Raw genomic sequence first — 27511 nt, 5'->3', positions numbered from 1 at the left:
TGCTGAAAACTCTTTATTTTTAAGTGCTATGGTTAAATTGTCCATTTCTGCACAGTCACATATTTTCTGAATGACCATTTGTTCTGTAGGTATATAGGATGATTTCCAGCACTGGGCAAATGCTAATCTGGCCGCAGTTAGAATATGAATTGTTATATATTTCATCTTTTTAGGTAAATGTTTATCAGAGATCCCTAGTAGGAAGAACTCTGATTTGTATTCAATTTGTTCTTTGGTTATCTCCTCCAACCATTTTCTAATTTTTGCCAGTATTTCTGGGCTTCCTTACAGGACCATCACATATGAAAGTAGGTTCCTTCTATGTTTTTACATTTCCAACATTTTGGACTAGAGTTTGGGTTCATTTTCGCTAACCTCGAAGGGGTAAGTGCCATCTATATAACATTTTATACATATTTTCTTTGTACGCACTGGATTTCATAATCTTAATGTTTCTGTTCCAGATCTTTTCCCATTCTGTTAATGTAATGCTTCTTCCAATATTCCTACTCCACATTATCATGTTCTCTTTCACTATCTCTTGCTCTAATTCTACCTCCAATAAATATTTATAAAATTTGGAGATATTCTTTTTATTTGATCCTAATAAGATTTTATCTAAATATTGTAATTTGCTATAGATTCCAAACTCTTTGATATCTTGTTTGTATCTGCTATGGATTTGTATATATAACCACCGGTCAATTTTAAATCCCTGTTCCTGTAAGTCCTGTCGAGTTCTTAATTTTCCTAAAGGGTCTAATAAATCTTTATATTTAGTCGTTTTTGTTATATCCAAATTGTTGGGATGAACCATTGCCTCCATTGTTGAAAGCCAAATCGGAATTTTTAAATAATGTTTTTTGCATATTTTTTTCCCAATTAGTTAATAGTGAATCTCTAATAAGATGTCTATGAAAATACGACTGTTTAGTTTTCCCCACATCCCATAGAAATGTGTGCCATCCTCTCTGAAGGTCGTGCCCTTCCAAGACTAAAGTTCTTTTATTCAGTAAATTGACCTGAATCAACACTTTTAACTAGGAGAACATAACCTCAAACACGTCTATGGAGATTTTCCGTCATCCAGGTTAGTGTCTCAAAGGTGCTTTTTCAAAAGGGAGGTGGACTAATTTTTTTAATTTTATTTTTCTCTTCCTCAGGGGGAAAAACAAACACCACACCAGCTGCTTTTTGAAAAAGCACCTTTTTATTCATGGTTAACTGATAGAATCAGTTTAGAATTTAATAAGATCGAAAAGATAAAATAATCTTTGCATTGAAATTTTTGTAAGATAGATAAACTTAATTGTTATTACTGTTTTGTGATTCTTACTGATACGTTTGTTATGCTTGCTATTATGATTTTTGTTAATATTGCATTTCTACTTAAAACTAATTATGTGCAGACAACACACTATTCAGATTGAGATGGGATTTTTTATGTTTTTTTATTTTGTCAAGCATGTATTAGATTACAGTATAAACATTACAGCATAAACATGTATACAATATAAACATAAGACTGCAGAAAAAACAATGGCTACCAACCTGCCTTTTCATGGAGGACCTATATCTTGCACAAGGTCAAAAAGAGGACTCACATACAGACCCCTCACATCCTGGACATAAACTGTTTCAACTCCTGCCCTCAAAACGATGCTATAGAGCCCTGCACACCAGAACAACTAGACACAAGGGAGGTTTCTTCCCCCAAATGCCATCACTCTGCTAAACAAATAATTCCCTCAACACTGTCCAACTATTTACAAAGTCTGCATTGCTGTTACTATCAATCTGCTCATCACTCCTTATCACCAACCCAACACTTGTGACTATATGACTGTAACTTTGTCGCTTGTATCCTTACGATTTATATTGACTATTTCCTAGTATGATTTGATTGCTTATTGTACCCTTTGACTATCATTAAGCGCTGTACCTAATGATTCTTGATGAATGTATCTTTTCTTTTATGTAAACAGAGTATTTGCACCAAAGACAAATTCCCTGTGTGTCTAATCACACTTGGCCAATAAGGAATTCTATTCTATTCTATTCTATTCTATTCTATTCTATTCTATTCTATTCTATTCTATTCTATTCTATTCTATTCTATTCAATACGTGAAATGGATACAAATAAAAAAGAAACAATAGGACAGGGAGAGTAGGCATGCTGGTGTGCTTATGCACACCCGTTACAGACCTCTTAGGAAAGGGGTAAGGTCAACAGTAGACAGTCTAAGGTTAAAGTTTTTTGAGGTTGGGGGAAGAAACCGCAGAGTCAGGTAGAGTGTTCCAGACATTGACCACTCAATGAAGTCATACTTCCTGCAATCGAGTTTGGTGCAGTTTACCCTGAGTTTGTATCTATTCTGTGCTCGTGTATTGTTGAGGTTGAAGCTCCCGGGTAGGACATTGGAATGGATAATTTTACGTACTGCTTAAGTTGGACCAAAGGCGACATAGTTCTAGGTTGTCTAAACCTAAAATTTCAAGTCCTGATGGCATAAGGTATTCTGTTGCGGGTAGAGGAGCGAAGGGCTCTTCCTGTGAAATATCTCTGGACTCTCTCGACTGTATTAATGCAATGCGAGTTCCAGACAGATGAGCCGAACTTGAGAATTGGTCTAGCAAATGTTTTGTATGCTCTAGTTAGTAGTGCAATATTATCAGAGAAAAAGCTACACAGAATTTAGGTTAACAACTCTTAATGCCTTTTTGGCTATGTAATGGCTATGATCCACTGTGCAGTGGGCTCTAGCACTTAAATTAGAGATGAATATTCCAAGGTCCTTGACATCAACTCTCTCTCTCTCTCTCTCTCTCTCTGTGTGTGTGTGTGTGTGTGTGTGTGTGTGTGTGTGTGTGTGTGTGTGTGTGTGTGTGTGTGTGTACACATAAATATATTAATACATACACATGATATAAAAGAAAGATGTATTAATACGTATTTTTAAAAAGGAGAAAGAAAGAAAAAGCACATTTGAGACAATCTCAACCACAATTTCTCTCTCTCCTTGAGAATTTCGCAGCTCTGGTATTTTAGCCAGCGGCTGCATTTTTCTATTACTCCTCTTTTTGGTGGAGTTCAAATTGGGAAGCATTCATTGGATAGCCATTTAAATTGCCACCAACCAATAAAAGGGCGACTTTCCAGCACAGCCAATAGAAACGTTTTCTTAGCCCATAGAAACCCAGCATTTGAAGAAAAAAAAAAAAGGTCGCGCAGCCCATTCCTCGCGCAGCCAATAGTGAAGTAGACACCCGAAGACTTAATTTGCATAAAGCTCTCATAAATAGGAGCATACGGGACTCGGAGGCATCAGTGCGATATTTCGATTGGTAAAGTGTCTGTCAAGATGCCTGAGCCTGCGAAATCAGCGCCCGTGCCCAAGAAGGGGTCGAAGAAGGCCATCACCAAGACGCAGAAGAAGGGGGACAAGAAGCGCAGAAAGACCCGCAAGGAGAGCTACTCCATCTACGTCTACAAGGTGCTGAAGCAGGTCCACCCCGACACCGGCATCTCCTCCAAGGCCATGAGTATCATGAACTCCTTCGTCAACGACATCTTCGAGCGCATCGCGGCCGAGGCTTCCCGCCTGGCCCACTACAACAAGCGCTCCACCATCACCTCCCGCGAGATCCAGACGGCCGTTCGCCTCCTGCTGCCCGGCGAGCTGGCAAAGCACGCCGTCTCCGAGGGGACCAAAGCCGTCACCAAGTACACCAGCTCCAAGTAGGCTAGATCTCCAGTGGACCGCAGGGAAGACTATCCGCAACCCCAAAGGCTCTTTTAAGAGCCACCCACTTTCTTCTAAAAGAGTTGCGAACGCTATACAATCTATTCTTGGGAGTGTTGTTTAGATCAGGGATCTCCAACCTTTACCTACTTGTGGATCTCAACTCCCAGAATTTATTAGGTTTTCTGACAAAAATTGTGAGTTGGAAGTCCACACACAAGTCTTATTAAATTGAAAGATTGGAAACCCTTGGCTTTGAAAGTGATTTTATGTGCGAGATTTTGGGGTGGAGGATGTTAAGCACTAATATATTTAAAAACGGGGGCAGTTGCGAAAAAAGCTACCGTGGTACGATTAGTTTCAGCACTTTTTTTGGATTATTTGATGGCTCTTAAAAGAGCCTTTTTAAAAAAAAAAAACCCGCTTTCTTTACGCCCGCTCTCCACGGATGCGGCGCGCCAGCTGGATGTCCTTGGGCATGATGGTGACGCGCTTGGCATGGATAGCGCATAGGTTGGTGTCCTCGAAGAGCCCCACCAGGTAAGCCTCGCTCGCCTCTTGCAGAGCCATGACGGCAGAGCTCTGGAAGCGCAGGTCGGTCTTGAAGTCCTGCGCGATCTCGCGCACCAGCCGCTGGAAGGGCAGCTTGCGGATCAGCAGCTCCGTCGACTTCTGATAGCGGCGGATCTCCCTCAGGGCGACGGTGCCAGGGCGGTAGCGGTGAGGCTTCTTCACGCCGCCGGTGGCTGGAGCGCTCTTCCGCGCCGCCTTGGTGGCCAGCTGCTTGCGAGGGGCTTTCCCGCCGGTGGACTTGCGAGCGGTCTGCTTAGTGCGAGCCATCTCGACCTGAAACACTAAAGGAAGACCAGACACTCACACGCGGCGAAGAGAAGAATTGAAAAGAAACCGCCACCGGCGTGCTATTTATACACTCTTCCTTGGTTTTGATTGGCTGTCGTTTTCACGTGCTGAATTCACGTGCTGAATTTAAATCTGCCACGCGCTGCGGGGATTGGAGGTGATTTACAGAAACGCGACTTCCTTGTTCTTAATAGCGTTCATTCTTCCGGCATAATAAAGGATAAATGTGCAACAATTAAAACCCTTTGAATTAATTGACCAGTGACTTAGAATAAATCAAGATTCCATTTCCACTAAGTTAAGAGCTTAATTTCTAGGTCAGTTAAAGAAATCATAGATTTTATAGGATCCAAAAAAATGCTCGTGAGAAAAATAATTTCGTTGAAACGTTCCCCTTGGCCGGTGCTTGTTTTATGCAGTCAAGAGGAAGGGAATAGGGCTCCCTTCTGCCCGATTTGGAAATGAAGGGCTATTAAACGGAGCATGTTGACACGGTGCATTTTCACACGGACGTCAGATTTTAGACTAACAACAAAGCTAAACAATCTTGGTGTTTATTTGTATCAGAAAAGAACAGAAAAGGCTGTCGGGGGGCGGGAGGAAGGGTTTAGGCGCTGCCAAACGAGTACAATCCTTTCGGACCTTTGAATCACCAAATTGTTCTCTTGCCAAGGTACTAATATGCTAATATAATCCATATAGAATAAAATAGAATTCTTTATTGGCCAGGTGTTTTTGGACACACAAGGAATTTGTTTTGGTGCAAATACTCTGTGTTCATAAAAGAAAAGATGACCCATATACTAATATAACTATTCCATGTAGTATACCACACTAATATAACTATATTATACAGCTGGTATGTAGTATATAGTATAGTATACATATTGTAGATATACATATATCAAGGGTCTTCAAACTTGGCACGTTTAAGACTTGAGAAATTCAATTCCCAGAATTCCTGAGCTAATAGGACTGGAGGAGGAATTCTGGGAGTTGGTCCACAAGTCTTAAAGCTGTCAAGTTTGAAGACCCTGACATATATAATACTACATACTAGCTACATAATATGCAGTATTAATATACTATATTATCTATCTATCTATCTATCTTTCTATCTATCTATCTATCTATCTAGATAGATAGAAGGACAGACAGACAGACAGACAGATATGTATGTATGCATGTATGTATTAGTACTTCATATTACAGTATATACTCTAACATAGAATACCATATAATATAGAGTGTATTAGTACATGGCATAGTTATGTTGTAGTATACTAATTATGCTAATATAATCAAAGCAAGAAACACATTATAAAGGAAAACCTTCAAGGATGAAAAGGTGATCTTCAGCAACTGATTTCTTTCCACATCTCCGATATCTGAGAAACATCCTAGGGAAAAAAAATAAGTAAACTGGGAAGGAAGCAGGCGCGGCGAGTATTCGCCTTCAATTACGTCATGGGATAATTCACACCCGGGGGTGTGGCTTCTGGCGGGCCCATTCATTTCATGGGGTTGGGTTGGTCATTTTATAGGCCAAAGCGACCCTTTGATCTAAATCAAAGGCCGCCGCGCTTCGTTAACTTTCCAAATACCCAATAATTTATTTTTCTTTAAAAACATTTAGCCTCCCCGTCGGGGAATCGAACCCCGGTCTCCCGCGTGACAGGCGGGGATACTTACCACTATACTAACGAGGAGAACGCTGAAGGAATCCTTTCGCCTACCTTCTTTCAAGACACCGGAAAAGAAATGACTAAACAGAATTATTCATCATCATCGTCATTATTATTATCAAAATATCAGGGAAGAAATGCAACAGGAGGGAAGAAATTTTCACTGTCTTATTTCCCTATCCAAGCATTCACCCATGCATTTCCCATCCAAATACTGAGTTTCCTTCGTCGTTGTGGGTTTGCCTTCAAATAAACAGATTAATTTTTTTCCTTGCCTTGGGGAGAAAGGAAATCTCCAGAGCTAATTAGGCCCTCTGGCCAAAATGCCATGAGATTTGCTGCCTTGCGTAGTGCCAGTAAACAAATCGCTTAAAATTGAGGCATTTTTTTTAAAGATTGGTTTATTATTATTTATTATAAATATGGTTTATTATTTTTCAGGGCACCTCAATAAGAATAATCCTCAAGATTTGAAGCCGTCTTTTATGTAAGTAGCTGGAAAGAAGTCTTTAAAACTAGAGTGAAATTAACTGAAACTTTTTTTTAAGTCACCAGACCTTAAATCTAATTTTTAAGCTGTTATGAAAACTCTGGAGCATTGCAAATTATCTGGGAAAAGAGTTTGGGAAATATTTGTGATCATATACTGTGTGTGTGTGTGTGTGTGTGTGTGTGTGTGTGTGTGTGTATGAATACCATACATATAAAAACCCGCAAAATTAAGAAATATATATATAATATGTTTTCTTAAGTTTTCGCTGGTACTTACATGTATGGTATTCAGCTTTGTTCGGGTATTTTCCCATGTCATTATAGTTGTGCTTTTAAACTTGTAGCAATGTTTCAACAGAATCTCATCTGCCATCATCAGGCTTCTGTATTGTGTTTGCCTTGTGACGGTGGGAAAATACCTAAACAAAGCTGAATACCGTATGTATGTATGTATGTATGTATGTATGTATGTATGTATGTATGCATGCATGGATAGATGGATGGATGGATAGATAGATAGATAGATAGATAGATAGATAGATAGATAGATAGATAGATAGATAAGGAGTGTCCAATTTTTGAAACTTTAAAACTTGTGGCCTTCATCACCCAGAATTCTGTGCTGGCTGGGGAATTCTGGGAGTTGAAGTCCATACAGGTCATCAAATGGCCAAGGTTGGACACACCTGAGGTAAAGCATTCATAGCGTACGAAGTTAGCACCCACCCCTCTCCTAGAAAAATGAAATATCTTAGGAAATATTAAAAAGGCAGAATGTTTCCCCTAAGAAGAGTAGTAACTCAGAAGTTGAAACTCACCTCAGAAGCAGAAGCTCACTCCTACCCTTGTTAATGGGTGGGCCATTAAAGCCAGGGTTAGAATACTTTACATAACAAAGGTCTCCAGGTAAAGCTACAGCAATTGCTCAATAGCCCTTTCAGTGCATCATCATCCAGCAAGGCTCAACCAAGCCTGGAACTCAGGACAGCTTATAGAGTGGCCCCTGCATGGCCCCATGGGAGTCTGACAACCAGTCAGACATACATGCTCCAATTCACATCCCAACAAAGGTTATAAAACCCAGGCACTCTCTGCGCCTCAGCCTTTTCTTCATCTTTTCCTTCATCCTTTTCACTCTGGAGCTCCAGGCCTTGTGGTCCTGTCCACCATTAAACCTTCCAAACAGCCTCCATGATTCCAGTGTCATTTTCCCCCCACTTGGAACTGAACCCAGAAAGAGTTTTCTGTCAACATAATAAAGTAACTAGCTTAATCCCTGTGCTTCACTACAAAACTATGTGGTCGGGCTTAGTTTTGGGGGTGGAAAATAAGGGGGAGGGAATTCTGCTTCTGCCTACCAGCATCCATCAGTATTCATCTGGCTAGCATCCTGACAGTGTGTGAGAGAGGTGAGGGCTGTTTGGAAACCGAAACAGTATTTGCTGTGTGAGCAAGGAAGAAACAGCAAGGAGCCTGGGTGTGGCTTAGCTCAACTGTACTAAAGCTGCTGGGTGCTGTGAAACTAAAATTGAAACTGAAATTCCTCTGCTTGTGTTTTGCATTTGAAACAGATTTCTTTTCAGGTGGGGAGGCGGAGTAGAACTCCTTAGCATCATTAATTTCTGTATAAGAAATACTAATGAGCTGATGGTCATTTCGAAAAATCCTCTCTTAGCAAGAGCACGTAGAAGCCAAGATTGAGCGCCTACGTGCCCAATTTCAAGTTTGTAGGCTCTGGAGATTTTGTAATGATGTGAGTGCTTTTTTTGCTTTTATATATAGAGATAAAGGCAGGATAAAAATCTAATAAACCGATAAAATATAACAGAGTTGCATTATTGATAGTAAGCCACCCTGTGCAGAAATGCACAATTTAGATCATTTTATCCAAGAATTCATGAAAGCATCATCTCTTCCTGAGGAATGCATTGGCCGGGAGTGCTGGGTGCAAGCCTGTGGAAAGGAGAGAGAGAGAAACCTTGGAAGCTACTATCCAAGATTATAAAACTATCCCCATCATTATTGAGAATAGAATGGGAACCTGACTTAATTCCAGATCCCTAATCTGGTGCAATCGTGCAGCTAAGGCGATTTCCAGGTCGCTCCGCCTACGTAGAGCAAGGTTGCAAAAGCAGAAAGATCACAAATACAACAATTCGGGCTTTATTTATCTGGAGATGCCTCCCACACACTTCCTGTCCCCCTGTGGATGATTTAGCTGGAAGTCCCACGCTCTTTAGTTTGGCCAAGGGGCAAAAACTAAACTGTCTTATCGGTGCAGGGGGGACTAGGAGATATTATCCTGCATTTCCAAGCCTGGGGCTCTTTGGCGGTGATAAAAGCAAAAAAAACAAAAACAAAACGACTGGAGATGCCGGGGATCGAACCCGGGGCCTCATACATGCAAAGCATGCGCTCTACCACTGAGCTACATCCCCTCTCCGTCGCAACGTTTTCGAATAGGCGTAGAAAAGGCGCAGATTCCAGAGGACAAAAATGAAACGCCTGATAAATTATATACGTCCAAGTATCTCATCCTAGAACGTATCCATTAGAAGGGATCTATCGTCCAGTCCTGCTCAAGAACTTCATATACCAATCGGGACCAATCAAGAGACCTACTGGAACAATCTAAGATAAACTACAACGGAAAGCAGAACCGTACATCGACTTGGCTTTCTTTCGTCTTTTAGTTTCATTCAATCCCTTTGGAAACTAGCGGAGAACCTTTTATCAACCCTCACGAAAGATTTTTATAATTGCAACGTCCCGTCTTTGCATAGGACGGACGCAGCTCTTTTCTGGAAAACTGGAGCGGCCCTGAAAAGGACCTTTTCTGCATCTCTTCCGTTCGCCGTCCTGATCCGATCTCCAGATTAGCCGCCGAAGCCGTATAGAGTCCGGCCTTGGCGCTTCAGGGCGTAGACCACATCCATGGCCGTGACCGTCTTCCTCTTGGCGTGCTCGGTGTAGGTCACCGCGTCGCGGATCACATTCTCCAGGAAGACTTTCAGAACACCCCGAGTTTCTTCGTAGATGAGTCCCGAAATCCGCTTGACGCCCCCGCGCCGAGCCAGCCGGCGAATGGCAGGCTTGGTGATGCCCTGGATATTATCCCGAAGGACTTTCCTGTGTCTCTTGGCGCCACCTTTGCCCAAGCCTTTCCCGCCTTTGCCTCGACCAGACATCCTTTCCAAACAGGAAACAACCCAACTGTCAAAGCTGACTGGGAAATGAACTGATATAACACCGGATCGGACCAGAGGGAAAACTAAACCGGCAGCTTTTCCCCGCCTTTTTCAGGTTGCCCGTAAAGATAGCTTCACAAACAATCGAAATGCCTTTAAAAGAAGCGAAGGGCATGATGGTTCAAGAATTAGACACCCCAGCGTTTCTAATCAGTATATTCTTTATTGGGAAATTAGGATCATTTGTCCAAAATATATGTCTGCATCAAAATCAAAGGACCGGCATCATAATTAATAAATAAAAAGCATTTACAATTTGTATCCTTTAATGTCACTGAAAATTTCATAAAGAAGGGAATATTCCCTGGAGTTCAGCTCTTAAGTGATTTCTTGGCCAATGCAAAAACAATTTGTCATTGATTTCTGAGATGTTTTTACAATTTAGCCTGAAAGCCTGCATTTCCTTGTATATCCCTGTAATAAGCAAGTCTGATTGCTTAGCTTTTTAAACTCATATTGTTGCCTCAAAACTCAGGTGCCCTATATTTGGCATGGAACTGATAATAACTTGATCCCTGAATTTGAGAAAGACACTTTTTAACCTTCCCAAAGGGATTTTGGGTTGTTGTTCTTTTGGCTTTCGTGGAAATACAACCCACCAAGTAATTAAGGCAAAGCAAAAAGCATTTATTAAAGGGAGTCAAGTCTTTATGGGGGACAAAAATAAATGATACATACATTTGTGTATGTTATGTGTCAGAAAGCAAGCGATTAATCAATAAGACACTGATTGCATGTAAGTCTTGAGCTAATAGAGAACATGGGTTCTAGGTAACATTCCACAAGTGGCAAATATAGGGTTTCATTATTCTTTCCCAGCCAGATTTGAATCTTCCTTAAAATTTGCAAGGATATTTGAAGATTTTAAGAATAGGCTCTGTATTGTTTAGTGCTGTGTTGGAAGAATTATCCTTCTGGGTTCAGTTCCAATTCTGCCTTTTAAATATTTCCTAGGCTATTTCATTTTTCTAGGTGAGGGGTGGGTGCTAACTTCCTAAAGCTGAAAAAGAGAAGTTTTCACATACCAAAAGAAATGGCCTTGATTAAGAAGAAAAATGCATATTTACCTCAAGATAGAAAAGAGGCTTAGGCTTTGGCATTAAAAATGTTAATAACACTTTTAAAAATGCTAATAACACTATTTAAAGTGCTAAAATTCCAGGTAACAATATACTGTGATGAAATGTTACAAATAAGTCTGGATTTACACTATTTTCTTAGCAAGGTGAGCCAACTGTACTGTATTTATCTCACTCACCACTTTCAGGAAGTTTGTTCAACCAAGCTACACTTGTTTCTAATATTTTTATATACAGTATACTAAGCTATCAGCCAGAGTTGCCTTAGATAGTATAGTACTATGGGTAGCATAGAAATTTAATAAATAAAATGAACTAGCCTAGTATTGTCAGAAGAATAATTTGGGGGCTCAGACTGGAACCGGAGTTGCACAAGAAAAAAAAAAGATCCAGACAGCTGTGAAGAAAATAAATTTTGCTTCCTTTATAGACAGGCTGCAGAGAAATGGGGTGCAGTGGCAAACTTTTATAGGAGAAACTTGTCCAGAATGTGGACATGTCTACCTGCTGAGTCTTGTGTTGTATGTGTGTTGAACATATAGTTCTACTGGGACATTTAATTTAATTGTGTTTGCAGACCTTATCTTTTGATATGTGGATTAGGTTTGGGTAACTTATTTTAGGGTTTGAGGAAGTTTGCTAATTTGATTAACTTGGAGAGACTGATTCTCAGACTATTCTCTCACAGTTCTTTTAACATTTTAAGAGAAGATGGAAATAGTATAGATGGATATAAAACTTCTCTTAGTATGGACATCCTAGACCAGTGTTTTTCAATTTTGGTAAATTTAAGATGTGTGGACTTCAACTCCCATAATTCCCCATGTTGAACTTGAAGTCCAACCATCTTAAAATTGCCAAGTTGGGAAAACACTCCTAGATTCTAGAATAGTGTACAGCGAAACTGTAGAAATACCCTTTCTAGAGTATTTCTAGAAAGTAAACCCAGTTTTCAGCTGCAGAGATATCAGCATTTAAATCAAATGTTTGCCTATTTGAAGGATTCAAATGCTCATTCTTAACCATAATTTTTACTATCACACCTCATATTGCTATAGTGTTTTTAAAATTATACTAATGTTCTTCACAGAAGAGGCTTTAACAGGATTCAGTGTGCTGCAAACTCTAAACTTGCACCTTGACATTTTCATGCAACATGCTTTTTGAAATGGTGCAAAAATAGAAATATGCAAATTTTCACAATGCGCTGAAGAATGGATGGAAAAAACTTGATGGGATTTAGGAGATGGCCAAATTGGCCACTAATAAAGTTGCAAGATAATGTTTTTCCTTTTGTGCCCCTTACACACTTCTTTCCTCTCCCTTCCCCCATTATCTGTATATTATGGTTGTCCCAAAGGTGCTTTTTCAGGAGGCAACTGGACATTTGTGCTTTCTTTAAGGCATTTCACTTCTCATCCAAGAAGCTTCAGCTGACAAGACAGTGGGGGAATAGAAGGATATCTATCAGAGCCGAAAAAACTTCTTGGATGAGAAGTAAAATTTCTTGTGATTGTAGGACTGCAACTTTGTCGCTTGTATCCTTACTATTTATATTGAGTGTTTCCTAGTATGATTGTTGATTGTACCCTATGACTATCATTAAGTGTTGCATGTTATGATTCTTTATTCTTAAAAAATGTATTTCTTTATGTATACTGAGAGTATTTACACTAATCACCCTTGGCCAATAAAAATACTGTTCTATTCTAAATGCCTTCAACAGAAAAAAAAAACAAAGTCCAGTTCTTTCTAGGGTGACACACATTAATAACAAGTGCTTTAAAAATAGAAGTCTAGAAAAATCAGTGCACAACCCCTGTAAGAATTAGATTTGGAAAGATACAGGCAGGCACAAAAAAAAAACAACGAAACGCATCCCAGCATACTGAGTTTGCAAATTTTACTTTTACAAATCAGAAATCCTTCAACGGGTAGCGGGGAAAGCTTGCAAAGGAAAATAAAACAGTACCGAAGATCGACCTCAGTCTTTTCGAGGAAACAGTGAGCGGCTCTTAAAAGAGCCTTTGGGGTTGCGGATAGTCTTCCCTGCGGTCCACTGGAGATCTAGCCTACTTGGAGCTGGTGTACTTGGTGACGGCTTTGGTCCCCTCGGAGACGGCGTGCTTTGCCAGCTCGCCGGGCAGCAGGAGGCGAACGGCCGTCTGGATCTCGCGGGAGGTGATGGTGGAGCGCTTGTTGTAGTGGGCCAGGCGGGAAGCCTCGGCCGCGATGCGCTCGAAGATGTCGTTGACGAAAGAGTTCATGATACTCATGGCCTTGGAAGAGATGCCGGTGTCGGGGTGGACCTGCTTCAGCACCTTGTAGACGTAGATGGAGTAGCTCTCCTTGCGGGTCTTCCTGCGCTTCTTGTCCCCCTTCTTCTGCGTCTTGGTGATGGCCTTCTTCGACCCCTTCTTGGGCACGGGCGCTGATTTCGCGGGCTCAGGCATCTTCACTCTTCCTCTTACGCCGAGAAGCAGTAAACTGACGAACTTCGTTATTCCGCTCCCTTTTATAAGCAGCCGTATGCTGATGAGGCGCTCCAATCGTCAAGCTGCTGTTGGTTCTTATAATTTGGGCGGGAAAGTTGGAACGTCAATCAGAAAGCGTTCGTTCGCTATTGGATAAAGGAAAAATGGCTTGGTTTGGTTCGAACGCGCGCCGGTGTTGTTTTCTGATTGGTTCAGTGAGGCTTCTCTCTCATTGGTCTATTTTGAAGCCGAATTGCTATGAACGTGAAGGGAATTGTTGTGGCTTTAAAAGCAAATAAAATCAATAAATTGGATTAGTAATCTAACTGATATAAGGAAAATTGGGTACCATATTAATAGTTTCAGAGAAATTTTGAACCGGTTTCTAACCGGCTGCCTTGCCTCAGCAGCGTCTACGGAGTCCGATGGGTTGGGTGTAGCCCTCCGAGGAAGCTTCAATGCAAAACTAGATGAAGGAGAAACCAGAAGAAGCTTCATGCAGTGGCAAGATCATTAGTAAATAATTATTTAATCGAATTGTCCTTAAAACGGATGACCAATTCTCTTCCAGGTTGCACCTACTGGCAAAGCACTGTAGAAAACAAACTCTGTCAAAACTTATAAAGGAGCAGAAAGAGGTTTCAATGTCCAATTCAGTTAAACTCCAAAATTTGTGTCAGAATTTCATGGTCTGGGTCCATTATTTGTCACAAGGAGAAACCACATACTGTACTTTATATAATTGTAAGATAAGAAAGCAATTCAACCCACGTTTTAGAGTTCATTTGGCATATTAGTAGCATTTTGAAGAGGAAAATACTTGAACTACACTTCTCTTACACATCCACATTTTAAATGGCATTGGCTTTCATTTTCAGGAACATCGATGATGCTTTAATCCCACTGAAATCAGTTACACATTTTAGGGATTTCTTTCTGTTGATTTAGTTGAGACTACTGTGAGTCTTTTTGGATCTAGCTCCATTCAGATAGGTTTTAATTAAATTATGTTTTAATCGCTCAACAACCAACTAATATTCTTGAATCAAGACGACTCAGTTGAAGTGCCTCCATAGGTTCGAGCCACAGAGTGTCTGGTTTTGGAGGCTGAAATGGTTCTGCTGGCCCACACTTCCACCTCAGAAGTTTCTTCATTTGGCTTTTCCATTCACGATATGAAAATAAAAATTGTCCTAGGGTCCATCTTCTACCAATGTGGTCCCCGGAATTGCTTACAAGGCATTTCAGAAGAAGATGGACACCAGATCTCTGGAGATCTCTGAGGTGAAAATCAACAACAGTGCATGTAAATGTTGTGGGCACTCGGTCAATGGATATTGAGGAACCTGGTAAAATATTTTGTTTTCTTCTTGGAATTGTAAACTTTTACTGGTGAGGAAGAACCCTTAAATGATATTTATAGGAGAGAAAGCAAGAAGCTTGAGCTCTTCCCCAGAACAAAGTTGTTCAGCAGGTAAAATATATATTTCTTTTTCTTTTGATGAAACTGGTTCACTTTCCCCTTTACTAACAAGAGTAATTAAGAGGACACCTAATATCTGTAGCACAGTGTTTCTCAATCTGGTCACTTTAAGCTTTATGGATTTCAAATCCCAAAATTCCCCAGCCAGCTTAGCTGACATCTAGGAAGGAAGGAAGGAAGGAAGGAAGGAAGGAAGGAAGGAAATGACTTTGGATTAGCAATTTCATAAAGACAGGGAGGATAGAGTATAAACCCTTGAACCAGTGTTCTTCAATCTCAGCACCTTAAAGATGTGTGGTCTTTCCACTCCTAGAATTCATAAGTCCTCACACCTTAAAGGTGCTGAGGTTGAAAAATACTGCCTTAAGCCTCAATGTACACCCATCGCTGCTCGGTCAATAGTCCATAAAACCCTAAAAAAATCAGCATCATTGGATTGAGATTTACAAGGCTTTCACCAGTGCTGAGTCTGACATGATCCTGATGTCTTCCATAAATGTTCTTTGTCCAAAGAGAGAAAATTAGCCTTGCCCTGTTCTGTCTCAAAGCTTATGGGGCAGATAGGTTCTCTTTGAGGTTCTGCAAAAAGAAGGCCAGATGTAAACTACAAGAAATCAAACAAAAGTTTGAAGTCTCTATGCGGTCTCTGAAGTCAAAGGAAACATTTCTTATTCTTGTGGAGGGAAATAACCAGTCATTTGGTTCTGTTCTTCAGGGGGTAAACAAGTTGTGGTCAAACGTTCTTTGTTTCTATAAATAGCTGCACACATAAAGGAAGACCACATCTAAAACTTTGTTGTGTGAAAACTGGAACCTGGCTGTTTTCTAGAACCCTGAAGAGCGTGACAGAACAGGGGAAGTGGAAAGTTGGCATAATATCAGCCTTTAAAGCTCATTTCTTTGGCTTTTCAGAAGGAAACCTGAGCTAATCGTACTTTCTTTTTTACTAGCTTTGCTTCATAATAATGAAGCTGTCCGTGAAAATTTGTTTTTTTTTTTGAGGGGAGGGAGTTTAGTTAGATTTTTACCTCAGGCCCTTCCAGACATTCAAATTATGAATCGTGAAAGTGTTTCCCAAAGTAAGAGAAGATCTGGTGGTTTCTTGGTAGGTTTCACTTGATTGATTTTAAGTACCTTCAAACTGAATCAGAGTTTGGCAAAAATAGCCCTATGGTTCAACCGCAGAAAAGCAAAAGGGAGCTTTTTTTTAAAAAAAAAATTGTTGGTTGAAAGATATGGATGTGAACCCTAAGTTTATATTAATGAATCATAAGAATATCCTGGAGGTCTTGCTAGTTGAATGGCATTATTCAAGGCTTGAGGCTGTGCCAACCATAGTTATGAAATTCAGCCGTGTTTTTCAACCTTGGCTACTTTGAGCCATGTTGATTCTACTCCCAGAATTCCCCAGCCAGCTATGAATTCTGGGAGTCAAAGTCTACATGAAATGGCCAAGGTTGAGAAACACTAGTTTAAGAATTTACGCTCTCTTTTCCTGTGATCCAAGATCACTTCCTCCCTTCTTTCTTCCTAGACTTATCTTGAGGAAGACTCATCATCAACTGTACCCCAAAATTGTTTTTTCCTCCAAAAAAGAATAATTTAGTTTGAGTGTTTCTGTCAGGGTTCCAACCTATGCCCTAATTAAATCATGAGCTTCAGGCCAAGCTTCAAAAGAAAATCCAGTTATTTATTAGGAGCTTCATGTTGGCACGGACCAAGTGAAGCCAACTCTAACCTCACTTAATTCACGCTTTGGCTTTGACCCTGTTTTCCCCTCCCCAAGATGTGTCATCAGTCACATTCCCCAATGAAGCAATTTCGCGGGTTGTAGAAGTCACTCCCTCTGGCCACTGTGGGTCTCCGTAGAGATGACCTTGACGTTGCTGGCTGGAATGTGCTTTGTTTTGACTGAATAGCAAGTTGCTTGATGTAGCTGTGAAGCTCGATTCCCCATCCCCTTTGCCTATGGCAACTCGAGAGCAGGTCAGGGATGTTTTGCGAGTTGACAGTTTGTTTCACAGGGCATATATAGAATTTTGAGGACCCATAAAAGAGAATTGTGGCTCTTGTAGGGTATGTTACCTGAGAACAGGGGTGTCAAACTTGCCGCATCTCATTGCTGTCATGTGACATTTCATGACCTTTTCCCATTTGTGGAGCTGGGATAGGCATGGCCTGCATGCGATGCATCCAGTCCATGGGCCACCAGTTTGACATCCCTGCTTTAGCAAAGCTGAGAAGCAAAGCTGAAGGAACATCTCAACTTAGTCTGTTCTCACTGGAAGAGCCATCACATTTAGAAGCATCTGAAAGCCCAGCTGAGGGAAATAACTGTTCTTCGTTCCTGATTATCTTTCTGACCTACTTCCTTCTGGTTACTTTCTGTTCAGGGGATCAAAAAGTTAAGATGGTATCTACAAGCAATGTTTTTCGACCTTGGCAACTTGAAGTTGTGTGAACTTCAACTCCCAGAATCCCATAAAACAGCTGTTTCTTTGACCTGATAATAATCTTGCTGCAATTATCAAAAAAGAAGTCAATTCCATGACTTTTTTTTTTTCTAGTTGCTAGAATTTCAACAGAAAAAAAAGAAGAAGAATGCAATAAAATAATCCAGAAGAGAGTGAAGAATTTAAAGGCTTCTTCATGGAGCTTCAACAAGATTTCTTCATGTTCCTGAGACACATAAAACATCTGGCACTTCTTGTGATGACAAGACAATAAAGCTAGAACATACTGTCAACCTGTCTCCTGGGACAATCTGCAAAAATTGTCCAAGGCCTGCAAATCACTAGATTGCACATAGCTGAGTATCTTGAATTGGGTTGATCATGCTGAGGGATCCCATATTATTTACAAAAATGGTTTGTCAAAGTTGCATTCAACCACAACTTGTTTACCCCACGGAGAATGGACCTATATGACTATTTTTTTCCCCTCACAAGTATGAGCAAATATTTCCTTTGTCTTCGGACACATCAGAAAAACTACGGAGTTTTGTTTTCCCTCTCAACTTATATTCAGACTACTGGCCAAACTTGTTGATCAACTTAACCATTGTACTTAAAAACCACAATCACATCCTGTTAGTAAAATTAACCCTGACCAAGAATTAGTGAGAACTTGTTGCTTCTTTTGGTTTTCAAGCCTGACTTTTAGTAGATGCAGTCCTCTAACTGGCTGGTTTTGTGTATCCCTATAATTACCTCCTGTAAATAAATCTCCTTTCTGTTATAATTCTAAAGCCCATACTTGCACAATTCAGATTTATGCTCTCAGGAAGACTTGTGGATATAATGTGCCTCAAAATGCTTTTGTCTTCCAAAAAAGAAGAATATTTTTTGAGTATTTGTTCCACAGGACAGTTATGGGATTTCGATGGCTATCAAAGAAATTTCTGGCACTCGTAGAGTGTGGCGATCTAATTTTGCTCTTCAATTTTGAAGAGTGAAATTGAAAGAACATCTCAACTTAGTCCATTCTCAGTAGAGGAACTAACTTAATTAGAAGCATTTGTAAAAACCCAGGAGAAGGAAAGAGCTGTCATCATTTCTGGTTAGAACCACAGCCTTCCTTTCCTTCTGATGACCTTCTGTTACAGAGATGTCCACAAGGGGAACCAAGAAACCAAGATGGCATCTACAAGCTTGCACAACCAAGCTCGGTACCAGTGTTTCTCAATCTTGGCCACTTGGACTTCAACTCCCAGAATTCCCCAGGCTGGGCAATTCTGGGAGTTGAAATCCACACATCTTAAAGTGGCCAAGGTTGAGAGATACTGTTGTAGAGCTTTTTCACAGGCATCACAACATGCACAAAAGAGAGTAGGGTTTCGTTTACATGTTGTGGGTACCAACTTGACTTTTTTGAAGCAATCTGTGGATACCCTTATTTTGGCTTCCAATATTCATAATATCTTAGAACTTGAGATGTTCTATTTTTAACATTTTAGTTTCAGATATAGTAAGTAACAAGTCTAAAATCCAAGAAATCATGAGCCCTCTTTTATCTCAAAATAACAATAGCAATAATACTTATATACCGCTTTACAGCTCTCTCTGAGTTTAGAGTCAGCATATTGCCCCCCCAAAATCTGGGTCTTCATTTTATCGACCGTGGAAGAAAGGATGGAAGACTGAGTCAAGGAAATAATTGGCAAACATGTTTCCCGTAGGTCAATGAGAACATTTCTATCTCATCCCTCCTTAACCAGGAACTTCAGCTGTCACTATTCAACACTGAGCTTTCTTCCCTAACATTACAATATCTAACATTATGAACAGCCACTATTCTTAATATCGTAGTATATTCATCCATGCAGCCTCGAAGGCCATGTCTCTTGATCCACTGCTTCTCTCTTTATAGGAATGGAGAACACCTGAGCCTCCTCTTTCTCATAGGTGTAAACAGAGTGTTGTGGGAGAAAGAAAGGGAAGGAAGGGAGGAGGGAGGGAGGGAAGGAAGGGAAGGGAGGGAGGAGAGGAGAGGAGAGAGGAGAGGAGAGGAGAGGAGAGGAGAAGAGAAGAGAAGAAAGAGAAGAGAAGAGAAGAGAAGAGAAGAGAAGAGAAGAGAAGAGAAGAGAAAGAGAAGAGAAAAGAACAGGTTGCCCTCAGAACTTGTGGGAATGCCATCACTTGAGACTTTCAAAAAGCCAGTTGTCAGAAATGGTGTAGGGTCTCCCACTTGGGCGGGCGGGCGGGTTGGACTAGATAACCTATAAGGTCCCTTCCAACTCTGATTAATTGTTATCTGAAAGAAAGAAAAGAAAAAGAAAGAAAGAAAAAAAAAGAAAGAAAGAAAAAAAAGAAAGAAAGAAAGAAAGAAAGAAAGAGGGAAGGAAGGAAGAAAGGAAGAAGGAAGGAAGGAAGGATGGAAGGAAAAGAAGAGAGAAGGAGAAACATGGTTTTTTAAAGCGAACATAACAAAGAATAACAGAATAAAGAGACCATAGAGAAAAAAAACAAAAGTAAAGACAGAAATAGAAATAAGCTTTCAATTTCCTTTGCAGCAAATACAAATATAAATACAAAGTTTTATTCTATTACAAAAAAGCTCACTTTTTCTATGATCCCATTTTTTTCTAATCCTTGAAACCAAGGTCGTAAGTGCAATTTTTAAATGCTTCATGCAAAACCTCTATAAGGAAAGAAGAACTATAGAATAAAATCATCCAGAGAAGAGAGGACTTGGAGAATCTCTCATACAACTTCAACAATATTCCTCCCCGTCTCTGATTGAAATAAAACAGTTGGCACTGTCTGTGAAGACAATGCAATAAAATTAGAATTTGTTGCCCATAAAGTCTGGCAAAAATCTGCAAAAAAGAGAAACATTGGCTATCTAAACCCTGGAGATGACCGCATCCAGATAGCATCAAGCTAAGTACCTTGAATTGAGCTAATCAAGCTGAAACGTCCCATACCAGCCAACCAACAACTCATTGGAAATCCTACTCAACCACAACCATATCCTGTTGATAAAAGCTTACCGCAAGTAAGACTGAATGGGAACATATTGCTTCTTTTGGTTCTCAAACTTGACTTCTGGTAGCTACTTTGATGATATTTCTTTGGTGGCTTCAGAGAAGTGAGTAGTGATTCTCAATCTAACCAATATGCTTGGCGTTCCCAAACTCCTCCTACGAATACAACCAAAGCCAACCAGGCTTAATTCAGATATTTACCATTACTACTATTGCTACTCCTACTACAACGACGATGACTACTACTACTTTTTCTTCTCCTCCTCTTCCTCCTCCTTCTTTCTCCTTCTCCTTCCTCCCCCTTTCCCCTTCCCCCTTCTCCATCATTTCTTCCTCCTCTTCCTTGACTCCTAGCAGCTAACTAGGCATGTTGCTGCAGTCTTCTTGATATGAATTTTGGGGTTGCCATTGGTTTCTTCCATAGGCTGAGAGAGAGTGACTGGCCCAAGGTCACCCAGTTGGTTTTGCACCTAATGTGGGACTCAAACTCACAGGCTCCCAGTTTCTAGCTTGACACCTTAACCACTAAACCAAATCCATTCTCTTATTTTCTCTTACATCAATCTATTTTACAGAGTCATTTTAATGGGATGGGAGAATGGAACAAGGAAGGCTATACGTGCATTTTTTTCCAACAAATTAATAAAACTCGGCTGGATTAAATGTATATTTGTACTTTGAACAATGGCATTTCTTTAAAACTGACCAAGTCCTAAGCATCTTTTGCAAAAACGAAGACCTAAGAAGCATTGTCTATCAAAGTCATGTATCGTTGCCTTTTCATGCAGTCAATATGCCGCATGTTTCCTTGCTGTTTGTAGAAAGAGAAGGTCGCTGTACAACACCGTCCCTTCTTTCTGTGGTGGGAAGTGGTCCTCCATCACTGGCCCAAGTGAAGATAGACTGGAGGAGACCCGACAGGCGCTATAGATGACCTCTGATTCCTGGGGAAAAGAAAGAAAAACAGAGGGTATCGATCGCAGATTAAATGCACCTGTAGGGTCCTTGGTGCTCTCAAGCAACGGTGGAGTGACCGTGGAGGACACCATCAGCCGCTAGGAGAGATTCCATCAACCTGGTTGAACTTTCCAGGTCTTCCCAGCGTGGACTGAATTAATGCATTTATGAATCTCATAAATGGTACCTTGACAGGTGCTACTGCTGCTGCTTCTGTTTGACGGTGCCTTTTCCCATGCTCCTCTTTTTCTTCGTTGGGTTCCTTGACTTCTAGCCCTTCCCAGGATGGCAATTGGCGAGGCAGCAATAGAAAGAGGAAGTAAAAAGGAAGAGGAAGACGAAGGGGTGAGTCTTGACCCCATATTTCCTGCCCCATCATCGCAAACCCAGCACCCATAGAAAACCTCTCAGTCGAGGTCTCCAGACACAAGTAGCCACCTCTGACACTAAGTAAGATGGCTCAAGGTAAGAGAGTTAAACTTAGTCTCTTACATATTTTCCAAAGCACCGGAAGGCAGGACAAGAAACAACGGATGGAAACTAATCAAGGAGAGAACCAACCTGGAATTAAGGAGAAACTTCCTGACAGTGGGAAGAATTAACCGGTGGAACTGCTTGCCACCAGAAGTTATGGGCGCTCTGTTCATTGGAGGTTTTTAAGAAGAGACTGGACAGTCACTTGTCTGAAATGGGATAGGGTCTCCTGCTTGTGCAGGGAGTTGGTGTAGGAGACCTCTAAGGGGACCCTTCCAGCTCTATTCTGATTGACATCAATCTATTTTATAAGGTCATATCCATGGGGGGAGGGGGAGTAAGTGGAGGAAGGAATGTCAGACACACAATTTTCGCAGCAAATTAAAGATGGTTCTGGATTTGCAAACATTCATTTAGTGACAGTGAAGTTACAACAGCACCAAAAAAAGTGACTTATGACCGCTGTTTCACACTTATGACCATTGCAGCATTCCTGGGATCAAAATTTGGACGCCGGCAACTGACTCACATTTATGATGGTTGCAGGATCCCGGGCTCATGCAATCCCCTTTTGCGGCATTCTGACAAGCAAAGTCAGTGGAGAAGCCAGATTCACTTAACAATGGTGTTCCTAACGTAATAACTGTGGTGATTCACTTACCAACTGCGTGGAAGAAGGCTGTGAAATGGGCAAAACTCACCTAACAGCTGTTTTGCTTAGCAACTGAAATTTTGGCCTCCATTGTGGTCGTAAGTCAAGAACTGCCTGTAGCCTTAGTCACATGTGCCTGGATTATTTCACTTACTGTTTTTCTTCTTCTTCCAGCAATAAAAGGCAAATGGAACCAGCAGGATTATCAAAAGAATCACTGTCCAGGCATACGTCCCCACAGGATCTGAATTTCTGGTCCAAACTGGCTCAACAAATGAAGAAAAAGGATGATTTAGTATTTCTTGCAAGAACATCTTAGCCTGTTCTGTTCTTCAAGATTTAAGTCCCTTAGATTTAGCCCAAGATATAACACAGAATTAAAGAATTGGCAAAAACTTTGGGAAAGAAACTGAAGATGGCAACTATGTGTAGAGAAAATTTGTATAATGTGTTTTATAGGTGGCATTTACCACCGGCAAGATTAGCAAAAATGTCTAAACCATGTCCACCAAATGTTGGAAATGTAATCAAATACCGGGCACATACTATCACATGTGGTAGATGTGCCAAAAGTAAAAAAATTTTTGGATGAAAATGCATATGTGGTTAGAAAGAATGTTAAAACAGCATATTTCTAGACTAATAAGCCAAAGCCATTTTTGTTAGACATAATACCAGAAAAATATGATAAAAGGGATGTACATTTGATATTACGTGTCTTGACAGCGGCAAGAATTGTTTTTGCACGATACTAGAAGAATGAGGAAACACCAACAGAAGAAGATATAATAATAAAAAAATACTAGACTGTGCAGAAATGGATAGATTTGAAGATAAAAGAAAAGGAAGACACAGAGTACTATCGGACAATTTTTATCAGTGGTTGTACAACAGACATAGAAATTAGGATTTTAAAAAGTATTGCTATGTAAGCAACTGACTCGGACAGAACGCTGTTCACCAAGCACTTATTGTATGTAAAGAAAATATATAGAAATAAATGGGGAAAATATTTAAATCCTATTAAATCAGCGATTGAAATAGACACTGTATTGTGTCAAGTTCACGTATGGATTTTTCTTGAACTTTTCAGTGGAGGTTACTTAGGAATCCCATGGAAACACTCTGCTCCTTTCCAGATCATATTTTCTCTTCCCTAATCTAACCTTGGTGGTGGGATTTACTGGTGGTCTCACAGCCAAGAATTAAACACACCCAACCTTCCCCCAACTGGCTCACCTGAGATGTTCAGCCTCTGGCTCCAAGAAGACATGATCCATCGGTTGCTTGTCTTCTCTTCATAACGACAAGCAAATTCCCCACTGTGATTGATCGAGGCATGAGGGATTCTCAGAGAGGCATTTTGAAGAGGACTGGTGGGCTCAGTGGACGGTTCAAGAGGGCCTTCTATGATCTCTACTTCCTCTTTGTAGAAATGGAACTTCTTCTTGGTGTTGCTTCCTTTAGCCGAGCAAAGGAGAAGCAGGCAGTCCCCTTCCTTCACCCTCTGGGACAAGGGGTCCAATTTTAGCACTGGGGGAGGAGGGATATCTGCAGGCAAGATTCACAAGGAGAAGGGGATCACCAAGGAACATCAAGAGCAATGAAGCAATGAAGAGTCCTCGCTTCCTTCCTCTTTTAACCAGAAGCCAATTCATAAGCCCAGTAAAGAGAATTTGGCTTATGAAAATGGTATTGGGTCGTCCAATTTAGGCTAAGTAGTCTAGGAAGTTTTTTTTTTCTGGACCAGAGGAGTAAATTTGGGTCAGAATTAGACTTGGAGTGAAAATAATAAGAAAAATGCTGTTGTTTTTCAGAAGGGATGAATGAATCTTGGATCAAGAAATATAAAATCCTTCTTCCCTTTCTTGATGGATATCAGATCCTTTGTCTGCTAGAAAACTACAATACCCAGCTTTGTTTTATACTGCTTTACATATACTTTGCTATATACTGCTTTGGTAAGACCACACTTGGAATCCTGCATCCAGTCTTGGTCACCATGATATAAAAAAAATATATGTTGAGGGTCTGGAAAGAGGGCAGAGAAGAGCAACCAAGATGATTAGGGGACTGGAGGCTAAAACATACGAAGAACGGTTGCAGGAACTGGGTATGTCTAGTTTAATGAAATAAATGATTGGGAGGGTCAACCTATTCTCCAAAGCCCCTGAAGGCAGGACAAGAAGCAATGGATGGACACTAATCAAAGAGAGAAGCAACCTAGAACTCTGGAGAAATTTCCTGAAAGTAAGAACAATTCATCAGTGGAACTGCCTGTCTCCAGAAGTTTCAGGTGCTGCATCTCCGGAGGCTTTTAAGAAGAGACTGGATAGCCATTTGTCTGAAATAGTACCGGGTGTCCTGCCTGAGCAGAGGGTTGGACTAGAAGACCTCCAAGGTCCCTTTCAATTCTGTTATTCTATTATTCTTTTTACTCGGTTTCTGTTGTGATTGGTTAGCGAGGGCATCTTCATGGTGCATTTTCAGTTCTTAAACAATGAATTCTAGCAATAAGGAACTCCCTTACCGACAACCAAGAACTCCCTGGAATTACTTAGTGGAGAAAAGGAACTTTTTGTAGTGCGGGCTTTTGACCAGCAGCTGCAAATAATCTTCTGGGTTTCAGGAACATTCAGTTGTGCAGCGCTGATATTCCATATGTTTGTCTGAGTCGTTTTTTCCAGGATGGAAGCACCAGACTCATTTTTACAATGGAAAATGAAATAATGTGGCCGATATCTGTCTGGAACTGAACATTCGAAGGCCACCCATTCTCCTTTAGCAAAAATGCTGTGTGGAGGAGTCAAGGAAAATCTTACAGCCTCAGAAGATGAAACTGTCCGTGAATCTGCGTGGGAGATAGAAACCATTTAGACCTCCTTTTTCATCCTATCCTGGAATCCAATTTCCACCATGACCTCTTTCAATTTCTCTGCACAGAGTTTTTTTATTCAAATTATCCAAGGACTTCCTAGAAAGGCAGTCTTTGATTTGCAACTTGTTCTTTCAGGGGCTGTTCGAAGTCACAACAGCCCTGAAAAATGTCACCCACGGTCCACGACCGTTTTTCATACTTACGACCATTGCAGCATCCCCACAGTCAGAGGTACAAAGTAACCCAGATAGCTTTTGTACGGAAGGTAGGACTAGAACTCCCAGCCTCCTGGTGAATGGCCCAAAGTCACCCAGCCAGCTTTCATGGCTAAGGCACAGCTACAATTCACCACACCTCCTACTTTCTAACCTACTATCTAAACCACTGGACCAAAGGCAGATGGGGCTATTCCTACACAAAACATAAGTGATTACAAATGCAGAAGTGGACAATGTACCCCCTTTGCAATCATATATTGATTTTGGGTATTGCAATATTTTGTGCCAACCATGAAAGACATGTCTACACACAAAGGTCCAATAAAATGGATTTATTGCTAAAAGAATCTTCTCAACTAACAGTCAGCACTCAACAGTCGGAGTTAGATAAGGGTCAGCAACACTCAAGAGAGGTTGGACTTAGTTTGCTTGTGGCTATGTAGGGATTCTAGGCCAATAGCCCTTTTAATTCCTCCCTCCAGATTGTACCATTCCTTCTCCTACATCTCGACCTCTCTCTCCTTCACAGGCACCAACCACCCCAATCTAGCATTGTGTGGATGCAGAGAAAGTCTGCACAAGCATTGGTCTTACCTGCTCCCAGGTTCATCCAAAAAAGAACTGAAAGAAAAAAGAAAGGAAAGTGGCTTAAATGGAATACAACCCCACTTCCTCCCCGCAACTCAGATCTCTGTGCAAAACTGGTAATTTCTATTTCTGTAACGGGCTCCTCAGAGCATAGAAGAAACAAGCAGAATAATTTTTTTAGAAAAGCAAAATAAAAGATGAAAAGGAAAACACGATGGAGTGAGACTTTGGAAACGGGCCTAAAAGCCGGTCAGTTTTGAAGGAAAAGAAGATTGGCTTTACATTTGAATGTAACTTTTTAAAAGAAAGCCTCCGATTTCAGAACTGGGATAAAAATATCTTCATAACTCACACATTAAATTCATGTAAATTAAAGTGGTCGCTTTGAGAGACAACCATCTTGGTTCTTTATGCAATTACATAAAAAGGAGATCCATTTCTCCCAGTAATTTGTAATTTTTCTGAATTTGTCTGAAAAGATATAAGGTTCCCTGCTTGGACAGGGGGTAGACTAGAAGACCTCCAAGATCCCTTTCAATTCTCTTATTCTGCATGCTGTAGGAGCAGAAGGTGGAAATAGGAGCTCTCCCACCCACAACACTATTCACTGCAAGAGACAGGATGATGGCTTTGTTGAGGGGTGCTCGGTGCTGTCTGAGCTTGCTCGTTTGTCCTACAGACGTTTCATTATCCAAATGAGGTAACATCATCATCGCTAGACGTTTCCTCAGACCCGACTCCCATCCACTATAACTCTGAAAGAAGAAGGAAGCGCTGAATTTTGGAGAAGCTTCTAGAAGAAGAGAAGGATGCGAGCGTAGAGTGATCTTGGGCACGAGAAAGAAGAATAGTTTGATTTAGATGGGAGTGAGGAAGGAGGAGGAGGCCCCAGACCTGTCATCCAAGGGATGGTCTCCATCTTCTCTTCGGGATTCCTGGGAAGGTGGTCTCAGCCTCCGTCTCTCTCTTCTTCCTTCCCCAGAGAGACGAAGAGCTGCAGCTTCTCTTGAGTCAGTCCTCCTATTCAACCCCCAAGGGAGGAACTGCGTCATCCCCACCGAGGACATCGCACCCACGCCCGCCAGCTCAAGACGCGGCCGGCCTTCTTCACCACACCTCAGCCTTTCTCTCTGCAGCACCTCAGGGTGCCCATCTTCCTGAACTCTCTTGTACTCAAAGAGAATGAAAAATA

At 40.9% G+C, this 27511-nt stretch overlaps 5 protein-coding genes and 2 non-coding genes across 7 annotated transcripts; 1 reads left to right on the top strand and 6 right to left on the bottom strand.

The window, feature by feature from the left end:
* Positions 1 to 3257: 3257 nt before the first annotated feature.
* Positions 3258 to 4585, bottom strand: LOC113453579 (histone H3). The gene has a single exon (XM_026725063.2). It carries the CDS (start codon positions 4583 to 4585, stop codon positions 4175 to 4177), a length of 411 nt encoding a protein of 136 aa, XP_026580848.1. The 3' UTR covers positions 3258 to 4174.
* LOC113453543 (histone H2B 8-like) lies at positions 3365 to 4997 on the top strand. The gene has a single exon (XM_026725031.2). The coding sequence runs from the start codon at positions 3365 to 3367 to the stop codon at positions 3743 to 3745; it is 381 nt and encodes a 126-aa protein (XP_026580816.1). The 3' UTR covers positions 3746 to 4997.
* Positions 4998 to 6243: 1246 nt separating this feature from the next.
* TRNAD-GUC (transfer RNA aspartic acid (anticodon GUC)) lies at positions 6244 to 6315 on the bottom strand. The gene has a single exon. It is a non-coding gene; the product is annotated as a tRNA-Asp (tRNA).
* Positions 6316 to 9095: 2780 nt separating this feature from the next.
* Positions 9096 to 9978, bottom strand: LOC113453578 (histone H4). The gene has a single exon (XM_026725061.2). The coding sequence runs from the start codon at positions 9969 to 9971 to the stop codon at positions 9660 to 9662; it is 312 nt and encodes a 103-aa protein (XP_026580846.1). The 5' UTR covers positions 9972 to 9978; the 3' UTR covers positions 9096 to 9659.
* TRNAA-UGC (transfer RNA alanine (anticodon UGC)) lies at positions 9150 to 9221 on the bottom strand. The gene has a single exon. It is a non-coding gene; the product is annotated as a tRNA-Ala (tRNA).
* A 3070-nt stretch (positions 9979 to 13048) lies between the features above and the next one.
* Positions 13049 to 13609, bottom strand: LOC113450676 (histone H2B 8-like). Its single transcript, XM_087918436.1, has one exon. It carries the CDS (start codon positions 13561 to 13563, stop codon positions 13183 to 13185), a length of 381 nt encoding a protein of 126 aa, XP_087774562.1. The 5' UTR covers positions 13564 to 13609; the 3' UTR covers positions 13049 to 13182.
* A 5444-nt stretch (positions 13610 to 19053) lies between these two features.
* Positions 19054 to 26341, bottom strand: LOC113450677 (uncharacterized). The gene is made up of 5 exons (XM_026721963.2): positions 26326 to 26341; positions 23875 to 24186; positions 22790 to 22897; positions 21697 to 21785; positions 19054 to 21496 (listed from the first exon to the last, which is right to left on the bottom strand). The coding sequence occupies exons 1-5, from the start codon at positions 26339 to 26341 to the stop codon at positions 21341 to 21343; spliced, it is 681 nt and encodes a 226-aa protein (XP_026577748.2). The 3' UTR covers positions 19054 to 21340.
* Positions 26342 to 27511: the final 1170 nt, after the last annotated feature.

This window comes from Pseudonaja textilis, chromosome Z (genome assembly GCF_049901715.1).
Source record: "Pseudonaja textilis isolate UNSWEBS1 chromosome Z, rPseTex1.2, whole genome shotgun sequence".
Classification (NCBI taxonomy): domain Eukaryota; kingdom Metazoa; phylum Chordata; class Lepidosauria; order Squamata; family Elapidae; genus Pseudonaja; species Pseudonaja textilis.
This window is presented reverse-complemented; position numbering and strand designations above follow the sequence as displayed.